The sequence below is a fragment of the Tribolium castaneum genome, chromosome 10 (genome assembly GCF_031307605.1).
Source record: "Tribolium castaneum strain GA2 chromosome 10, icTriCast1.1, whole genome shotgun sequence".
In the NCBI taxonomy this organism is placed as follows: domain Eukaryota; kingdom Metazoa; phylum Arthropoda; class Insecta; order Coleoptera; family Tenebrionidae; genus Tribolium; species Tribolium castaneum.
In genome coordinates this window covers 4,688,550-4,707,039 of record NC_087403.1, presented here as the reverse complement: position 1 = coordinate 4,707,039, position 18,490 = coordinate 4,688,550, and the positions used below count along the sequence as shown (strand labels likewise).

Below are 18,490 nucleotides of genomic sequence, written 5' to 3'. Positions count from 1 at the left end.
AAAAATTCATAACTCGAAAAGTAAAAGTCGTAGAGCAATACGGTTTGTTCTATTGAATTCAGCGGCTCATTTTCTGTATTATACCAACTTTTTACGAGATTTAAAATTTTGAATTTTTTTGCTAAAATTTCCTAAAATTTTACACTTACCTTCAAAAAAGTGTAAAAATTATTTTTTTTTAAACTCGTTCTATCATAGTTTTTTGGGCTAATATATGCTTTTACATCCCTCTAGGACTCATAAAAGTTCAAAATAAGTATATTTGTTCGATTCTTTCAATTTTTGTCACGATTTTGGTCAATTTTCGGTACCCGGAACATTTATCGAAGAATACCTCCGGAACGAAAAAATTGAGTGTTTTTGACGTAGAATGACCGGCGGAATCCAAATTTGCAAGAATCAAGTCGCTACGAAAAAACTAATTGTTTGATTTTTTTCATTGGCACTAATTTAATACTGTTTATTCGTTTAGTTCTCTTGGTTAACATAAAAAATGTTTGCAACCTTCAATACGTGCGGCAAGATCAATAGTTTCAAATTACGCGCGTTGGCGACGTGGCGCCATGTCGCGGTGACAGGATGCCAAGGCCGTTTTATTGATATTTTTATATACTTTGTAACTTATCGGAGGCTCCGTTATTTATAAAAACCAATTGTACGAAAAAAGTTTTCGGTAATAATTTTTTCTCTTTGAAAAAAAAAAAACCGAAAATTTTCGCAAGTTTAATACAAAAAACCGGGCTCAGGTTATGTTGTATTAAACTGCACCACTTGAGATACAAGAGTCCCATCGATTTATCTAATCTAATTAAAATTTCTAGTTTTATGGTAAGCAGTTTGCTCCGAGCTGGTAGAAGTCTCCTGAACATGGCTAAACCCAAAGTGATTTTTGTTTTGGGGGCTCCAGGTGCGGGAAAGGGGACGCAGTGCCAGAAAATTGTCGATGTGAGTCTGTTTTTTATCTATTTTAATGATGGGAATGACACGCTTTTGCAGAATTTTGGGTACGTCCATTTATCAGCGGGCGATTTGTTACGGGAGGAGAGGGCGAAGCCCGACTCCAAGTATGGAGAGCTCATTGAGACCTATATTCGGGAGGGTAAAATAGTTCCGGTGGAGATCACGTGTAGTCTCCTCGAAAATGCGATGAAAAAGTCTGGGAAAGAGAAGTTCCTGATTGATGGATTTCCCCGAAACCAAAATAATCTAGACGGTTGGAATAAAACCCTCGCCGATAATGTGAAATTGTTGTTTGTTTTATTCTTCGATTGTCCGAAGGAGGTAATTTTTTTGGTTTTTTTGTGCCTCAGGGTTTGATTTTTGGGTAGGTTTGTGTTGACAGGTGTTTGGGACGTGGCGCTGCGGGCAGTGGCCGCTCTGATGATAATATGCAAAGTTTAGAAAAACGGTTTAATACTTTTACTCAAGAAACTCAACCTATTGTTAAATATTACGAGGAGAGAGGATTGGTTAGAAACATCGACGCTACTAAGGCCCCTGAGGACGTTTTCGGGCGGGTTAAGGAGGTGTTCACTGAAGTCGAAGCAGGCGGCGACTTTTAAGACCAAAAAAGTGGGGTTACGTTTTGGGTATTAATAAGGTAGATGAACATTCCTCAATCTTCACTTGATTTGCATTTAGTCTAGTCAGGGGCTCATCGTTTTAATTAATTCTCCTTAATAGCCGTGTACTGTACCTAAAGTACTTAATTGTAATTGTTACCTGTAGAACTCAAAGCATTGCCCTTGCACACGTGGGTCATACAAGGCAATAAAATTCATTACTAGGCGACAGTATTGCTCAACAGACTAAGTGTATAATATGTGTCATGTGCCCTATTGCCTTGGAAGTGAAATAAATTTTTATTGAAATCTGTGTCTTATTACACCGAATGTCCTATCCAACTAATTAGATCTAGGAAACTAACTGTACAATTTTTATTATATTTGCTACAATCGCTTCGCGTACTTCCTTGTTTCTCCGCGTCTTCATACACCGATAGTAGTCCAGTATTGTTAGAAGTTGATGGCCTGGAAAAGCGCTAATTAATCGGACCCCACTCAGTTGAGACACTTACGTGAACACAAAGTGGATGATGTCACCCAAAATCCCGTTTGCGTACTGAGTACTGTGCTGAGCTGCCTCGCAAATCGTCCGCAGCAAGCAGGCACGGCCCGGGTACCCATTCCTGATAGAAAAACATTTTATTTTAAACCCATTTTTCGACTTACTGTGTAAAATATTTTTTGAAATCAAAATAATTGAAAATAAAAGTCCAAGTTACTAAAATTCACTTCCAAAAAAATTTCAAATCCCGAATCTGATTTAGAATAAAAAAAAAACAGTGAATTTCCCGTATAAAGCACTATTTTAATAATTTGTTCCATTAGTTTCCAAAAACTCTGTCTCATATTTCGTCAATTTTTTAGAAGTCTATCTTCATAAATAACTCGTACAAAAAATCATTATCAATTATCCCGAATATGATCAAATTTCAGATTGTCAAATTTTTTTAGTTGTTCGTTTCATGTGAAATGGCCCAAATACCCGTTTTTTAGACGCGACTAACCGTAAAAATCTATATTAAAACGCATGCATTCGAGCATAAAAGCGATAACATTCGCGCAAAAATTACGTTATTGTGAGCTCAAAGGTTCCTGGTAAGTGAAACTTTTTTAAATGCTCAGGTCGGTACATTTTTCCTGAAATTTTGCGCCAATGGAAGTCGAAAATTTGGTTAATTCTGCTTTTTGTGAGTGTTTTCGTAAATTTATTTCACATGGATTCCCTAGAACAGGACAATAAGTTATAAAGCAAAGTTGAAAATGACGTTACTCTGGCATTTTTCGTTGGTTTTTCTTGCTTTTGGCGAGGAACTGATTTTTTTGCAAAATTAAATCGACCAAACCTGGTCGAAATCGACGTTTTTGACACTGGAAGGCTATGCGAGTTTGAGTAAAAAAAATTGGATCGAAACTGGCTTTTTTTAGTGTTTAGAATGATTTCTAGCTCGACCAGATTTGACGTACTTTTGAGCTTATTTCGCGTAATGTCCCTCTAATAACCTTTCCGGGGCGGAATTATTGACGTTAGTTATGTGTTTAATGCATTTTTTAATAATGTATCGTCCTTATTTGTAAACCGATGAACTTACGACTCCATTTTCGTCTCCAAAGCTGTGTAAATCAGCTTCCGGTCGATTCTGCGCTGGATTAGCGGAGGGTACTCGAAGTATGTCTGGTTTCCGGGGAGCGGATAGTTCGCTTCGAAATTGTAGGCCAAATAGGCGTTTTTGTTTGGCAGATCTAGCGGTACAGCGATTGCCATAAACAGCTAAAGGCAAAATTTGAAAATCGTCAATTTTTCGAACTTTTCCTTACCCCCATCGCAGTTCCGGGCAAAAAATGAAATTTCCAGTTTGGATACCTGAACTTATCATCGGCACTATTTTGGACTACTAGTACTAGAGTTACGACAGAAATTAAGTGTTTGTGAATTGCCATGGCGGAATTACGACTAGGTGTGAAGATGTGATATTAAAATTTGCTTGAACTGTTTAGACGTGTTAATTGGAGCGGTTTACATAACTGTTGAATACAACAACAGCTATTTAATAACACCGAACTTGGACGAGGATACTGCAAATAGCTCTAATGGATTTCTTGCCAAAGACGCCATTAGGACAATTGCAACAATAAATTAACACATTTCTTTTAATTAAAGAGTGGGACGCGTTTTGCGCCCTGTTACTTCATTTCTGATCGATGATGAGCAAAATAGGACTATTGAAAGTCGCGATACTTTCACAACTTCTATAACAATAAAATTGTGTTTGGTTGTGTTGTTTAGTTCATCATCCAAAACAAGCTAAAATAATAAATATTTCGATATGACGGATTCATTTAATTAATTAAAATTGCGAAAACGACCGAATATGCGGTTTGTATTGACGCAAAAATTTTTTCAAATCGCGAAATCGAAAGTGATGGACAGCGAATACTTGGAAGAAATTCCCAAAAGAGAAAGAATTGCGTTGCGAAGCACGTGATGTCTTGAGAACAGGTACCTGACTCAGGATCACGTGAAAATTTCGATTCACTTTCATCATTTTCAAACAAAACGCAGGAAAATTTACGTGATTCAAACGAAGGCAAAACTGACCTTATAATAAAAGTGCATGTTTGGAAAGTAATTACAAACTTGCAAATACTTATCATTTGCATTAGGCGTGACTTTAAATTTATTGCTAGATATTTGTGGCTATCTAAAGGCGCGACCTTAAATGATTTATTTGCACGAATGTGGGGATTGTGTATTACAATTGATTTTTGGCAACTAACTATTACGAAAATTGATTTTTGCGTTTTCTGTGTTAAGAGACTGAAGAAGGTTGCTTACACCTACGCGGGGTTTTTTGCTTTTGTAATCTAAATATGGCTCGAAAAAATAAAAGAATTGCGACACCGATTGATAGACTGGATGAGAGTACGGATTGTTGATGCACCTAGGTCATGATGTTATGACTATGAGTTAAATCTCTTGAATGGCGGAGTGGTGGAACAAATTCCATAATCTCGCCTCACAATAGTCTTAGTGCTCTTAGTACATCTTTAAGTTTTCCAGTGGAAGTGATATATTGGCTTCTTTGGTGTCATAGTGTGTGTGTGAAAATGGCAATTTCGTCAACGACTGATTGGTCAAAAATCCGTTACATCATGTTCGTTCTATTTTTCATAAGTGCCCTCTCGGCCTCCACGGTCGCGACAGGATTGACCACATCGGGAAAAGTATGAAATTTGCTAATAGTACTAACAAAAGTAAAAGGCGCCAAGTGCTTGCTTCCGATCAAATATAATCGAAAAACCGGTGCGATTTTGCGAAATTTGCTCAAACCCGACTTTCTTTAATGTCATTGTCGGTTGGATTCATGGTTCTTGAACTTACCCGCGATTATCTGCGCTAGAATATTTCGCGAAACCCTCAAGCATGTCATTAAAATTTCAGTGATTGTAATTGTTTCCTTTGAGGGCGGCATCTCGGAAATGATCTGCTCTTTATTGCGCTAAACGTTCACTTTTACTCAAAATGGATTAGAAAGGCTTGTTTATGATCACGTTGTGCAATTTTTAGCAAAAACGGCAATTGTTCCGCGAACATCTCCTTCCGCAGCACGGGGGTAAAATCCCCGACGGGGCTTTCGACCCCCATCGCATCAGTTTGAATAAGCTGAGCCAGAACGGTATTTTTAGCCCCGACGGCTACCACCTTGCCCAAAGACACCCCGACCGGCACCACAACCCCAAACAGCACCTCCCCAACACCTTGAAGGTAAGCCTTCTGGGGGTGTGTGCGAGTTTTCGGTTTGATTTATTTCAGGTGCATCATTATCCAGACAATAGGTTTGTTGCGCCTCAGGGGCAACAGCACGGGGTCCAAACCATTGACACCACCTACCTCATACGCGAACCAGTACAATACCCCCTTTTCCCGCCCTTAAGACATTACACCCCTTTACCGTTTTTCCCGCAGTATTCTCTCAAATTGCTCAGACATTTCAAATATGACAAAGTTAATGACCATCACGACGGCTCCTGGAACGAAATCGAATTGCCAACGAAGGTAAATTAACACAATAGATCAGGGACGGATTTGACAATTTTGTTTTCGTCCCTCTTTCTTAAAAAATTTTACCCAACCTAGTAATTCTTATTAGTTAATAAAGAAGATTAATTAAGATTAAAATTAAACATTTTTTGATATCATTTGGGCTCAGTTATTTCGGGCCCGCCCCTGGCGAATACAATGCTGCGTGCTTTTTGCTGTGCAACATTACGGTAATTATAGGTTTCGAGGACGTTCAGGCTTAATTTGCAATAACTATGACCACATAATTGAGTTGCATGCTCAAATTAATTAAAAAATAATCAAAGAAGTATGATCAGACAACCAGTAAAACAAGGCTTGTGTATTAGTGAATGCATATAATCTATCAAGGAAACCAATTTATGAATGGTGAAATCGTAAGATTTTTCAACAAACAGTTGATTTTCATAAGAGAGTGAATGTTGTTTTGAAAATTATACTGCAAGATTATTTTTTCTAATGCAAGGACATATTTGTTTCAAGTACAGTCATGTAAATAATTGCTTAATATCAATTTTTAAATTCTTTCGGATTTATGGATGTAAAAATTTGGTATTCAGATGTTATATAAGACAAGTTGCACTTAACCCACTGAAAACCAGCCTCTGATGGCATTTAATTTCAAGGTCGTATCATACTTTATGTTTTTATTAAAATGGATAGACTTGTAGTAAAGTTTTTCTTTTTTTAGATATTAAAAGATTTTGCTCCGTATCTCCACAAGTTACATGAGACTGACTGAGGACATTAAGCAGCGGCCACATTATGACGTTCACAATTGTATTTTACATATTTCTATGAAAATAAAAATATAGCGAAAAGTCTTTATTTTTTTCACGTTTCCTACACAACAGCGTTGACCTGAAACTGGAGCGAACGAAATCGAAAGGCATTATGAAATTTTGCCTTAAGGTTCAGTCTCAAATTCACAGTTACGCCCAAGTGTTGTGTAACACAATGCCAATTTTTGAGACAATATTTACATAGAAAAAGTTGTGACACTCGAAAAAATTAGTCTATAGCCACATAGTGCGAGATAAAGCAAAACTGAGAATTTCTAGTGGACCCAAAGTTGTATTTAATTAAATTTGGTCCACTAAGTAGGGAAAGTGATATATGACCTGTTCCACTCTTGCTCTTGCAGAATTGTGATCATTCGAGACCTGCCAGTGTGAGAGTGTGTTGAATAATGTGCGATAAATTAATTAGTGTTGTTGCTTTCTTAGCTTCAGCTATCCTAGTAGCTGAGTCAATCTCGATTGTAAGTAATCTATCAGCAAGTAATCAAAAACTGACAAATGAATTAGCACCAAACGTATGAGGGCTACGCCGTGGGCCCCAAGCTCCGTCAGCATGAAAAGGAGCAACAGCAGGACTTGAGCAAAATCCCGGGAATCCCCGGCAAAGACTATCCCCTTTTCCACAGCGTCCCCCCGACTAGCTTCTCCTGCAAGCACGTTCCTGCCCATCCTGGGATTTACGCAAACGTTGAAACCGGCTGCCAAGTACGCAAAACCTTATCTTCCGCCCAACGGAAGCTAATTTTTCTCCCAACAGGCTTACCACGTCTGTCATGATGGTCGCGAGGGGGAGCAAGGAGCCTCCTTCCTCTGCACCAACGGAACCATCTTCAACCAAGCGGAGTTCGCTTGTGACTGGTGGTACAATGTCAACTGCCACGAAGCCCCAAATCTGTACAGACTCAATTTGGACCCCGCCAAAAACCCCTACGTCCCCAAACGCAAGCCCGAGGAGGAGCTCCATTTCGTGCCCGTTGAGAAATATTAATGTTTTGTAAATGTTTCGTTTAAATAAATAAATTATTGTTTAACACACGGTGCGAGTTTTATTCCCGTTGCCATGCACGTGCATGCAAACAAACAAAAGCTCCTAAAATGGCGCTCACGTGGGAAGATAAAGAAGTCCGATTTGATATTCCCTTCACGTAAGTTCCTAAAGCTCAATTACTAAAAACTCAGAAAACCTTCAGGGAGATGCGGTTAAAAACCGGCGAAAAAATCATCGATAGGCTGGAAAATATCGAAGATACGAAAGGTAATGGGGGCGATCGTGGAAGACTTATCGTCACCAATATCAGAGTTTTGTGGCACTCGGTGACCAGTCCTCGTGTTAATTTGTGTAGGCTTGGGTTACGCATCAAATTGTTTAAATACCAAATGGTTTGCAGCGATAGGATTCAACTGTGTTGTCACAATCAATACAAAGGTGGTCAATTCAAAATTGAGAGGGACCACGCAAGCCCTTCACATTCTAACATCTTCGAATGGCACTCGGTTTGAATTCATTTTCACCAACTTAGTGCCAGGCAGTACGCGGCATTTCACTTCGGTCATGGGAGTTCACAAGTACTACTTTTTAAAAGGGTTGCAATAATTCATTTGGCCCTCGCAAAAATATGTAAACATTTCTGAGATTTAAACTGGTTTGTATTGAATTTTGCGCGGGCTAAAGACTTCGAAACGAAAAACTTTGTGTAAAAAAAACACTTCTTTATTATTACAGTGAAACGAAAAATTGTTAAATAACTTTTAGAGCCTACATCTCGTCAAAACTCTACCGGGAGCTGAAGTTGCGCGGGGCTGTGATTCACAATAAACAATTAAAAATCCTGCCTCTGGAGCAGGTGTTTTCCACACTGCACGGGGTCTGGAACTTGTCGAGCGACCAAGGCAGTTTAGGCACTTTCATCGTAACAAACGTGCGTTTTGTGTGGTTTGCTGACATGAACGAGGGTTTCAACATCTCTCTGCCGTATTTGCAGATCAGTTCTGTGAGTAGTAACCACTGCCCGAGCCCTTGTGACTCAGATTTTAGATAAAAATCCGCGACTCGAAATTTGGGACAGCACTGGTTGTCACAAGTACGGAAATCAGCGGTACGTACGTGTTAGGCTTTCGAGTGGATCCTGAGGAGAAGTTGCGGATTTTGTACAAGGAGTTGGTTTCGTTGCATTCGGTTTACAAGACGAGCCCGATTTTTGGGGTTGAATACAAGTGGTGTAAAGGGGAGGAGCAAGCGAATCGGAAACTGATGGAGGATGTAGTCGAGATTGAGGAACCTCGGGGGGAAATGTCGAATGTCTTGGCGGCCTATTTGGCCGATGAAGGGCATGAGAAGGACAGACCCGTGGTGTATTCCCCCGAATTGGGGCTCGCAATTGAGGGAGTTAAGGAAGGGTTCACTTTGCAGAAGTTGTGGGAGGTGTTACCGTCATAAAAACAACCAATCGTTTCAGTACATTTATTCACTATCCTACTGTGTTGTTTATGATGAAATCAGATTGTAGAAATTTTTATAAATAATAGTTGGTCTCTGCAACTACTCAATTCAGTCATCCATAATTGCAACATCTATGATAAATAGAACACTTAAGGATATCTACAGCAATCTAGACATTTATTATTACATTATCAATAAATATCAAATAAATAGAAAAGGAATTGTAATCACTAGAACCCATCACGTAACTTAGGAAAAATTACTAAAGTCGGTTTTTAATTTAATTGAAGGGTGATGGCTCGTTATGGGTTTATTCGCATTGACTCCGTTCTTGATTTTGATGTGGTTTTGTTGTTTTGATCTAATCGCATTTTCTAATTTCGTTCTAAGCTCACTAGTCTGACTCATTAATTTTTTAAACTCCTGTCAAACAAAAAATTAAAACAGGTCTAAACGTTTGATTGCACAAACCTGGGGATATTTTGGTCCGATTTTCATCAGTCTTTGCAAGCTGATTTCGTGCAAATTCAACGAGTATTTATTCGCTGACCTAAGCGCCTGACCTTCCAACAAATAACTTATCAAGATCGGAACCAGAAGGGTGAGCATCTGAATTCCTAAAGGAAAACAAAACGGTCAAGTAATATCGACCGGTAAAGCAATTTAAAAAAATGATTAGAAAATGCTCCCTTTTTACTTTTCTACCATTTTTAATATTATTCGCCTAAACGAGACTCATAAGTTTAGGAAACATTTTCCCATCACATCACAAAAAAATATGTCTACACTTGCCTTGCATGATATCTCCTGAGAGCAAAACAGTAAGACGTTACAAAAGTCCAAACTCGAATTTTTTACTTACGATTTTGTGGTTCCGCCAACTCGATCAGTGATTCAACCGTTACGATAGTTTCCAACGTAACAAAAAGCTCCCCGTCTGAAAAAATATTCCTCGCAGCATCGGAATACAAAAATTCGACGAGCCGCGGAGCGAGTGTGTGAATATAGGGAGTTGCGACTTTCCGATCCGGATGAGCAAACAAAGATTTCAAAGTTTGAACACATTTCAACCTTACCTAAAACCAAAAGTTAACATTGCGACAATAAGTGGCTTTTTGCGGTTAGCAATACACGGCAATACTTGTGCGGGGACACTCGACTTACCGTCGAATTCGAGCTTTGGAGGCATTGTCGGAAGTGGTTAATGCAGGGGTATTGCAAATTGGGGGCTGTTACAACTTTCGAAGGCGCATGGAGGACGAAAACCGCGATGGCTAGCATCATTGTGACTTCATCGAGTTTATTCTCATCGCTGCCGGTTTTCGCAAGATCGATGATTTTGGCGAGGGCGCTCTGGAGCAGCTTCTGCCAGGTATCACAGCTTCGGGGGTCGTTGCAATATCTATCCGTTGTGAGGATTTTGAGACAGTGGAGGGCCGCTTGGACCGAGGCGTTATTCGCTAGCACCGTCACGTCGTTGATATTTTTCGTCGCCATTTCCTTGATCACCCCGGTGGTCAAATACAGGATTGTTGGGAGTATGGATAGGGCGCCTTGCGGCGAACACAACCTGTGTAAATTTTCCATGCAGGCCAAAGACGAGGCGATCAAGCGGCCGGATTCGTCCGGCGTTTGCATGATTCGCAGCGAATTGACGATTGTCGAGTTGGGCGAGGGGCTTAGCGATGGCACCTGGCGAACCAACAGACACAGACATACTTCCAAAATTGAGAAAACGAGCGATTTGCCGGGTAAAATGTCGCCAGCTTCGCCACCTTCGCCCAGTAAATCGGAATCGGTCGTTGATTGTTTCTTAGCGCGGTCGAGTTTTTCGCGCGCTGCTTTGATCACTTGCTTGAGGACTTCCATGCATAAGAGTTGGCACGTGTGGTTATCACGTGTGAGGATGAGGCGGTGCAAAACGTTGCACAATTCAATCCCAAGCGAGTTGTCGACGAGAATCAACTCGCGGGCGTATGTTGAGTCCAGGAGAGTAAACAGTGCTTTAAGACATGTTATTATACTTTCGAGGGGTTCGACCGATCGGGGGCTGCACAACGCCTCCATGCATATGCCAAACAAGAGATGGAACTTATCGCTGGACGTATCAACCGTGTTATTGTTTGTATTATCGTTGTCTATTTCGGCAAGTTTATCAAAACCGCCGGAGTTGAGCCACAGAGCTGCAGCATGTAGGATTGGAGGCCATGAGGATATGTAGTGCGGTCGTGACGATTCCATTGTATCATTGGTGTAAAAAGCGCCACCGTCGTGTGGCAACTGACTGGCGAATTCTGCCGGTAGTGACAATAAGGCATGGTCTTTCAGTGCGGCCAGCCAATGTTGCGACAAACTAACCAACTCGGGTTGCACCAAAGTCAACAAATTCTCTCCCTTGTATTCAAAATCGCCAAACTCGTCATCATTGGCATTGGCCGTTGTTACGTCCAAATTCGCACTTTCATTTCCTTTCATTGCAACAATGTAAACCTCGGCCCAAGCCTTCAGAATCGCCAACTTCTCTAAAGTTGCTAAGCTCTCGTTGTAGAGTTGCGTTGTGTTCGTCTTATTTTGCAACTTAGTCAAGGATGAGACTAGTAGTTGGTGCACGCGGCGCAAATCATTTAAATCCCGTGCCACGTTCGAGCCGATCCAAGTCGAGCAAACTTCGCAAGCGGCTGCTGTAACATGTGAGGAAGTATCGGGTGCGAAAGCTGGTCTTAGCGCTGCACCGACTTGCGCTTGGAACTGCTCGAGTAACAAGTGGCCGGGGAACTCCGGTTCTGGAACTTTGGAAAACTTCTCGATTATATCTTGGAGGGTTTTCAAGCCTTCGAGACGCAACGGGTCCGAGTCGCTCGTCGCGGCAATGAACGCCATTCGGATCAGTTCGGATAAATGCAAGACGAGGAAATCGCTTTTCCCCATCTCTTTGGCTTGGATTAGATCGAAATGAATCGTTTTGTTTGCGCTGCTTTCGCAGGCTGTGATTATTTTTCGGACGCATTCGGCTGCAAAAACACGCGTTGGCCATCGGGGCTGCACCGCGGGGTGGGTGGAAGAGTCGTCCTCAGCGTGAAACTCTGCTTGGTCGTCGTCTGCCTCAGGTTCGTCGTTTTCGTCCGGAGCTGAGACGCTTTGTTGGTCTTCCATGTTTGTGCTATCGGTTGCGATGGTTAGCACGTCCTTGCACAAGCCCAACCATTGGCTTAAGTTGTCAGCTGCGAGCATTTGTAGCATGCTGATTAACGTATCGTGGATGTCTTTGATTAGGGCAGCGTCGGTTTCAGTGTCTAACATACTGAAGAAAACGCCCGGAAGACCGGTTTCGGTTATCACTAAACCTTCCACGGTGTTATTATCACGATTTTCGTTGGCCAAAGTCATTGCGTGTTCGCATACTTCTTTAGCCTCCCTTTGTGCCAATTGTCTTAGACAGGAAATGGCAGCTTTACGTAACAAAAGATGATTACTCGATAAAGTGCGCTGAAAAAAAATTATATAAGGTATCGGTATCGAATTTGTAACCGAGTCATCCATTATGTCTTTTGTGAATGATTCGTTTAATTTAATTAATTTATTCTTCAACCGCTTGGTAAATCTACAGTAACTGCTATAAAAAAAATCTGCGTAATATGATCTGTTCAGAAAATTTTCATTTTTTTAATTACGACAAAACTATTTGAAAATGTAGAACTATTTTGACCCAAACCGATGTAAACTGATCCGGGGAGTCGACTGGCGTCGAGAAAATCGCCAAATTCTCAACAGTTTTTTAGTTATGTTTTTTAAATATTACCTGTACTTTTCCATTTACTTGCAATTTTCTCGAAAACAATAGTCGCCGAACAATATTTTTTTGAAATAGATAGATAATTAAATGCGGATGACTCGCCTACACATGAATTTAATCTCTTGCTCCTCAAGTTACTTACACAAAGTGTCGGGACTAGTGACGATAAATTAACATGTCTCGGTGCGAATAAATGCAGTTGTTGGAGACATCCTGTGGCTTCCGCTTGGACCAACGGGTCTTGGTGGTCTTGCATGATGGCACAAGCACACAAAAAAGAACTCCTTGCCATACAAATACTCGACGTATTGCCTTGCAATTCGGGCCCGATTGTCGTAATTAAGGCCGAGAGAACTTTCCCAATACACTGATGAACGTCAATATACGACTGTGGTACATTTAGTAGAAGTTTCAAAGCTAGGGAAAGACTCGGTTCGACGTAACCCCGAAACATGGGACCCCCCGAATCCGCGATTAGTGCAAGTGCATGTAGCGACCACACTTGAACCACTGGCGAGGTCTGGTCTTGCGCAAGCGCCAGCAAAATTGAAACACTCGTATTCAAGTGTTGGCTGGAGCCCATACCTCCAACGTAGCGGTGCAAGCAGCCGAGGGCTAACGAATGCCCAGTTCGGCTTGCTACATCACGTGCTGACTTAAGTCGGTCGAAGCTCGTCTGAGCCAATTCTGCGGTGAATTTTGGGTCGGATACTACTTGAGCCATACGTCCGACGGCTTCTCCCGCCGCGCACCGCAGAATTGGGTTCGGTGAAGTTAAAGCACCGATAATTAGGCCCGTAACGGCTTTTTTGACGTCCTCCTGGCCTATGCTCATTTTGGCCTCGGTTAGGCCTTTCAGTCCGCTCAAAAGGGCCGTAAATACGTTCATTTGCACCGCTTCCTGGCGCGAACTCTTCGCGTGTTTGATGCATTCGGCGAAATGGTCGACCATTTGCAAGCGGTGCTTATTGGCCACACGTGGGAAAATCTGGCCGAAGAGGAGAACAGACATGTCGATCACTGCAACTCCCAGAGGGAGTGGACCCGGAATTACTTCGCTCTGATGGATAAAATATTAGAAATAATAATTATTGAATTAAAACTGGCTTACTGTTGAAATTTGGCGGTAGAGACAGCACGGGTCGTGTTCAAGGGCTCCAGAACCGGCCGCACTGTTCGGCTGTAACTAAAATAGGAGGTCAGGATTCGATTTGAGAACAACTTGGGACAGAAAAGGAGCAAAGCAAACAGATAAACCAAAGAATCACAACACGGTTACTCACATGTTCACCATCTGCCCTTCGGTTAGGCTCCATCTAAGGAAAAGGTGTTTATTACATTACCTCCACATGACAGAGTGCATTTGTTAGTAAGGAAAAGTTACATAAGCATGACAAGTGTTGGGTTAAATGTTACAACTCACTTGATCCTCGATTGTTCTATGATCAGTTTCTTGTAACCAAGTGCCTAAAATTACGGAATCGTCAGCATGGCACACAGTCCGCATCTGGGACGTTGTGGTGTTTGCCGGATTTTCGGTCAAAGTAAATTCCGCGACCAACATTCGCAAAAGATGAGTGTACGAGCCTAGAAGAAGTTTCAATTACTTATTTCCCCCCGATTTAATTTTTATTGAAGGTATTTTAAGACTGTTTCCTCTCGGAAAACCATACCGCATTCAGTTTTCAAAATATAATAAAGTGCATCCCTTTTCGTCTAAGTGAAGACTTTGGTGTTGAAAAATCAAAGCAACGCCACAAAAATCTTGATTTGAATAAACAACTTCGCTGGGTGGAGCCATCCCGAAAGCTAGTCTGAGTCATGCCCCTCCAATAATTCAACCAATACAACGGCAGAGATAATGCAGTAACAAAAAATTTCAAAGCGAGTGTATTGGTTGCGCGTCGCCAGCCGATAACAAAATGGTTTCCGAGGATTGCATTGTTCAAATAATCACAATTTTGCTTACTGGTATTACGCTTAAAATTAATTTCATTATCAACGAGCGAATTACATCATCACGAACGATAAAATTCTTGTAAAATAGTGCTTGTAAAAGCAAAAGCGACAGAAAATACAAAAATTTCATTTAAAGCGTTACCTACTTTCGAAAGATTGCGGCGGAAGCAACAGCAGGGTTTCGTAGAGGCGTAAGCGGACCATGGCCGCCGGAGCCTTCAACTGTTGTCCGTAACTTTTCAAAATACTCGAAATGCTAGAACGAAATTATGAAAATTGTAATTTTACTTCCACAAGCGCTAAATACTTTGATAGCATTGCTAGAGCAGATTCGATTGGCGCCAGCAACCTTCTGTTAATATCATCAGTGACTAACTCGTGACAGTGTTGGAGGAAGCTGTGCATAGCAGACAGGGCCCCAGCGCGGCCTTCGAGAGTCACTTGCCAGGTGAAAGCATCACCTCGGGCTTTTTCCGAATCTAGTTCTTTAGTAGACCTGGGGAAAGAATTCCTCCAAAGGAGCAACATGCGAGGGAGCAACCCCCTAACTACTGGAACCCCCAGTGTCATAATAGCACCGATAAGTAGCCAACCGGCTTGAGTCCGGTTTAGCGACAGCCGGCTATTTTGACTGGCACTTCTTAGCAACTCTTCCGCTGTGTTAAAAATGATTTTGCCTTTAGTGTGTGGCACTCCAAGCGGGGATAAGTTAACACCGCCCAGAACCGCAGCTAAAGCTCCACTATAGCCGGCTATAGCTTCCGGCGAAGTCCTGTATTCCTCGATTCCGTTAACACAGCGGTCTATCAAAGGGGTGATTTGGCTAGGAACAGCCACACAAATACACCGCAAGCACCAAGCAGCTGCAAGACGCGCTGCTTGGCACGGATGGATCAAAACACTAGCAGTAGCGTCGATCAAATCTGCAAAAATAATTAAGCCACACCGACTTACTCACACGAACTTACTCAAAGTTTGGTCGGTGATCAAGTCGTGTGCCGTCGTCCCTAAACTCAAAACCAAACACCCGATTTCTTGCAAGGCACACACTAGTAAATGCTGGCTGAAAAGCGTCTCCTGATTGAAGTCTTTCGCATTCTCGGGATTAAAATCGATCGAGTTCATTTCTTTAACAATAATCTGTGCGATTTCTTTACACGCCGAAGTTTGTGCTTTCTCTCCCAACATTTTCCCCAACACACTCCTCAAAATAAAATTTATACATTTCCGGGAATAGACAGCATCGACGTGCGAAGACGCCGCTTTCGGATTCGCGACCAAATACAAGATGTGCGAAAGGAAAGCTTTTATGTTACGCTCAAGCCACACACTGCCCAAAATTTGGACAAAAATCACATACGCCTAAAAGTTTAAACATCAAACTGATTTTTTTCAAACTTTACAAACAATTACGTGTGTTACTCCGACTCGGACTTCGCGGTTAACACTCGAACTACCCTTAATTATCTCTCCTGTGCCTTTCAAAAAACCCACACCCCCACGCAAAAAACCCGCCATGAGGATGCCCAAAGCCTCGTCCAACGACACCAGCTTCAGCCCCTTGAGCTGCGCTGAAACTTGGGCTTCAATATTCGAAGCATCGACCAGTGAGGCACCAAAATATCGAAAGTAGCGCTACTTCATTTTTCATAAAAAAATATGCGATACTGTCGATACTTTGGTAGTGTGGGGATTTCCCTTACGTGTCTTTTCGGGTTTCTGGTTCTGAGTCATGGCGATAAGCGCTCCTAACAGTTTAGCGACCGCGCATCTGACTTCGTAATTCGAGCCATCAAAGGCCCGAAAGCACAAAGTCGCCAGACTTTCCAATTCGCTGGTGTAAAGAAAGGGGGCATGATTCAACATTTCGAGAAGACATCTGGTGGCGGCACATCTCACCGCCATGACCCGATCAATCAGGCAATGTCTTGCCGCTTTGTAAATATCTTTATGAACATTTGAAATAGCGTTTCCCATCCCGGCACACACCTGAAAGAACCTTGCACAAAGGCAACCACCAGGCGCAAAATCCTTACTTTTTCGAGCGTCAACATGATTTCGATTCGAGTTTGGGACTCGGCGCTGCGGAGGGAGCGAGTTAAAATTTGCACAGTCTCCTCGTAGGAACGGCCCATCATTCGGCCCAGCTTTTCGTACATTGTCCCCACGCAGCAAATCGCAGCTCTAGGAATAATTTGTGAGAAGATCCAAAGGCTATGTGCGCACTTGTCTTGAGACAAGTGCGTACATAGCCTGCGGAGTGGTTAAGGGATTACAATCGCGTCGGGAGGAAACTGGGAGAGTCGTCTTTATTTTTCAAAATATCGTTGCATTTGTTCACCGTGTCGAAGAGCAGGAAAGTGTCTCCGACTGAAAAGAGGGTCGCGAGAGAGCGGGCTATTAATTTCCGCGTTGGAGGGCCCGGAGATTCTTGAATGTGGTTCATTAGTTGTTCTACTAATTTCTTCTGACATCCTTTGATGTCGTTCTGGAATACATAGCTTCTAATCAGACTGTTTTTACAGCCAAACATCCTGTCTGCGGAAGTGCGCCCACTCACCTTCTGTGCGGCGACTAAAACTTTGTCTAAAAATCGAAGCCATTCGAATATAAAAACGGGTCGCTTCGCTGGCGGGATTTGAGCCAAAGCTTCCTCATTAAGCGTTAAACTATGCGATAGTTCCATGATAGAAAAAATATTCAAAGTCAGTCTCCTGCGAAAGAAAAAATGACGTTGTTCGAAATTCCTTAAAGTTGTATCATCCTATACCTATGCCATTAGATAAAAGATAAAAGTGTTATTTCCCAAGGGAGGGACTCGACACGAATTCACCCCAAACTCTACTTTCAAAAATATATACTATTTCGCTAAAATACATCACGGCGGAATTTATTCATTATATTGAGGCCGGTTCGTGGCAACATTAAATTTCAATTGCTCATAGGAACGGACTCAGGTGTTCTGCTTTTGCCACAAATATTAGACTAGACAACGAACGTGCAACGCAAGGACTGATTTTAAAAATTCAACAGCGCCAAATTGAATGTTGGGGCGGAATTTAATAAAAGAAAAGCTGGAACGAATATTCTAATTTGTAACACCCCGAAATATTTTTTGTTTTGGTCACGTACAGTTTAATAATTGCAAAGGAAAGTGTTTAAAAATAAAACTGGATCATACCTATTTTGGTAGTCCATTGGTTTTCACATGTCAGTCACTCGGTTCGGCTTAAAATTCAAATTCAAATTGTCACGGAAAAGGAAATGATAAGATGTGTTGCGGAAAAACCGACTGCATCGTCTGGAATAGGACAAGATAGCGCATGCCCTTTCCTTGTATCTTAATTTAAAGGGAATAACCTTTGCAACACCTGGTCCAAGAAAAGCCACAATTGGAACAAATCAATTTCCCTCCCTCGGAGAAATTTACACGTTTGCATTTTGATTTAGAAAAAAATGCGCCGCGACCGAATTAGGCTAACGGTTTAATGAAATTTGCCCGAATTTAATTAAACCGTGCCTCGTAATTAATTTAAATGAAACTGTGAGTCACTAAGTCGATGTTTATACCATACACCAATTACTAAAGCTGTTACCCATTCCCCAAATACGAAGGAAAAATAAACGAGAGACAATCTCAATTCTTAATGACGCTCTTTAGTGGCGGAAAAATAATCGATTTTGGTGATTTTGAAGCTCAATTTCTTATTTTACGTCTTGATTTGGAATTAAGATAGAAAAAACAATAAATCAGAAAAGTAGGGTAAAGGCCCCGGGAGTGTATAGGGTCCGGTAGGTAAGCTCAATAAAAGAAACTTACAATTGCTGATTTTAATTAAGCCTTTTTTTCTGGTG

The 18,490-nt window shown here is 41.6% G+C and overlaps 5 protein-coding genes across 7 annotated transcripts; 3 read left to right on the top strand and 2 right to left on the bottom strand.

Moving 5' to 3' along the window:
• Positions 1–525: 525 nt before the first annotated feature.
• Cmpk (Cytidine/uridine monophosphate kinase 1) lies at positions 526–1,871 on the top strand. The gene is made up of 4 exons (XM_064359510.1): positions 526–673; positions 822–945; positions 997–1,281; positions 1,329–1,871. The coding sequence occupies exons 2-4, from the start codon at positions 826–828 to the stop codon at positions 1,560–1,562; spliced, it is 639 nt and encodes a 212-aa protein (XP_064215580.1). The 5' UTR covers positions 526–673; positions 822–825; the 3' UTR covers positions 1,563–1,871.
• Positions 1,839–4,144, bottom strand: LOC100142534 (uncharacterized). The gene is made up of 5 exons (XM_008202395.3): positions 4,067–4,144; positions 3,381–3,463; positions 3,155–3,333; positions 2,078–2,188; positions 1,839–2,030 (listed from the first exon to the last, which is right to left on the bottom strand). The coding sequence occupies exons 2-5, from the start codon at positions 3,384–3,386 to the stop codon at positions 1,883–1,885; spliced, it is 444 nt and encodes a 147-aa protein (XP_008200617.2). The 5' UTR covers positions 3,387–3,463; positions 4,067–4,144; the 3' UTR covers positions 1,839–1,882.
• A 526-nt stretch (positions 4,145–4,670) lies between these two features.
• On the top strand, positions 4,671–7,431 carry Cpap1-a (cuticular protein analogous to peritrophins 1-A). Its single transcript, NM_001168427.1, has 5 exons — positions 4,671–4,787; positions 5,131–5,328; positions 5,377–5,619; positions 6,951–7,148; positions 7,201–7,431. Exons 1-5 carry the CDS (start codon positions 4,671–4,673, stop codon positions 7,429–7,431), a joined length of 987 nt encoding a protein of 328 aa, NP_001161899.1.
• Positions 7,432–7,468: 37 nt separating this feature from the next.
• On the top strand, positions 7,469–9,092 carry BBS5 (Bardet-Biedl syndrome 5). Its single transcript, XM_961523.4, has 5 exons — positions 7,469–7,588; positions 7,634–7,782; positions 7,832–8,009; positions 8,197–8,434; positions 8,479–9,092. The coding sequence occupies exons 1-5, from the start codon at positions 7,539–7,541 to the stop codon at positions 8,878–8,880; spliced, it is 1,017 nt and encodes a 338-aa protein (XP_966616.1). The 5' UTR covers positions 7,469–7,538; the 3' UTR covers positions 8,881–9,092.
• On the bottom strand, positions 8,891–18,341 carry LOC655095 (uncharacterized protein). 3 transcript variants are annotated; one of them, XM_015979479.2, is made up of 18 exons: positions 17,817–18,341; positions 17,196–17,349; positions 16,912–17,123; positions 16,672–16,819; positions 16,339–16,624; positions 16,049–16,206; positions 15,604–15,997; positions 14,943–15,558; positions 14,782–14,891; positions 14,100–14,263; positions 13,960–13,992; positions 13,788–13,862; positions 12,819–13,736; positions 10,048–12,369; positions 9,746–9,959; positions 9,676–9,690; positions 9,355–9,500; positions 8,891–9,306 (listed from the first exon to the last, which is right to left on the bottom strand). In XM_015979479.2, the coding sequence occupies exons 1-18, from the start codon at positions 17,831–17,833 to the stop codon at positions 9,133–9,135; spliced, it is 6,156 nt and encodes a 2,051-aa protein (XP_015834965.1). In that variant the 5' UTR covers positions 17,834–18,341; the 3' UTR covers positions 8,891–9,132. The 3 variants fall into 3 exon arrangements, with proteins under 3 accessions (XP_015834965.1, XP_015834968.1, XP_008200620.1); XM_015979482.2 differs by lacking the exon at positions 13,960–13,992 and having other exon boundaries at positions 17,817–18,339; XM_008202398.3 differs by lacking the exons at positions 9,676–9,690; positions 13,960–13,992 and having other exon boundaries at positions 17,817–18,268.
• Positions 18,342–18,490: the final 149 nt, after the last annotated feature.

Bases quoted from the DNA above. Each gene is read 5' to 3' on its own strand.
- LOC100142534 (XM_008202395.3), bottom strand. The intron at 2,189-3,154 runs GTAAGTTCATCG...TTTTTCTATCAG, and splicing joins TTGGAGACGAAAATGGAGTC to GAATGGGTACCCGGGCCGTG. The intron at 2,031-2,077 runs GTAAGTGTCTCA...GCGCTTTTCCAG, and splicing joins ATCATCCACTTTGTGTTCAC to GCCATCAACTTCTAACAATA.
- Cmpk (XM_064359510.1), top strand. From the start codon at position 826: ATGGTAAGCAGTTTGCTCCGAGCTGGTAGAAGTCTCCTGAACATGGCT. The intron at 946-996 runs GTGAGTCTGTTT...ACGCTTTTGCAG, and splicing joins AGTGCCAGAAAATTGTCGAT to AATTTTGGGTACGTCCATTT. The intron at 1,282-1,328 runs GTAATTTTTTTG...ATTTTTGGGTAG, and splicing joins TCTTCGATTGTCCGAAGGAG to GTTTGTGTTGACAGGTGTTT.
- BBS5 (XM_961523.4), top strand. From the start codon at position 7,539: ATGGCGCTCACGTGGGAAGATAAAGAAGTCCGATTTGATATTCCCTTC. The intron at 8,010-8,196 runs GTACTACTTTTT...AATAACTTTTAG, and splicing joins TCGGTCATGGGAGTTCACAA to AGCCTACATCTCGTCAAAAC. The intron at 8,435-8,478 runs GTGAGTAGTAAC...CTCAGATTTTAG, and splicing joins CGTATTTGCAGATCAGTTCT to ATAAAAATCCGCGACTCGAA.
- LOC655095 (XM_015979479.2), bottom strand. The intron at 16,207-16,338 runs GTAAGGGAAATC...CCCAAGTTTCAG, and splicing joins CCAGAAACCCGAAAAGACAC to CGCAGCTCAAGGGGCTGAAG. The intron at 9,307-9,354 runs GTTTGTGCAATC...TTTGTTTGACAG, and splicing joins TCGGACCAAAATATCCCCAG to GAGTTTAAAAAATTAATGAG.
- Cpap1-a (NM_001168427.1), top strand. From the start codon at position 4,671: ATGGCAATTTCGTCAACGACTGATTGGTCAAAAATCCGTTACATCATG. The intron at 5,620-6,950 runs GTAAATTAACAC...CAAATGAATTAG, and splicing joins AAATCGAATTGCCAACGAAG to CACCAAACGTATGAGGGCTA. The intron at 7,149-7,200 runs GTACGCAAAACC...TTCTCCCAACAG, and splicing joins ACGTTGAAACCGGCTGCCAA to GCTTACCACGTCTGTCATGA.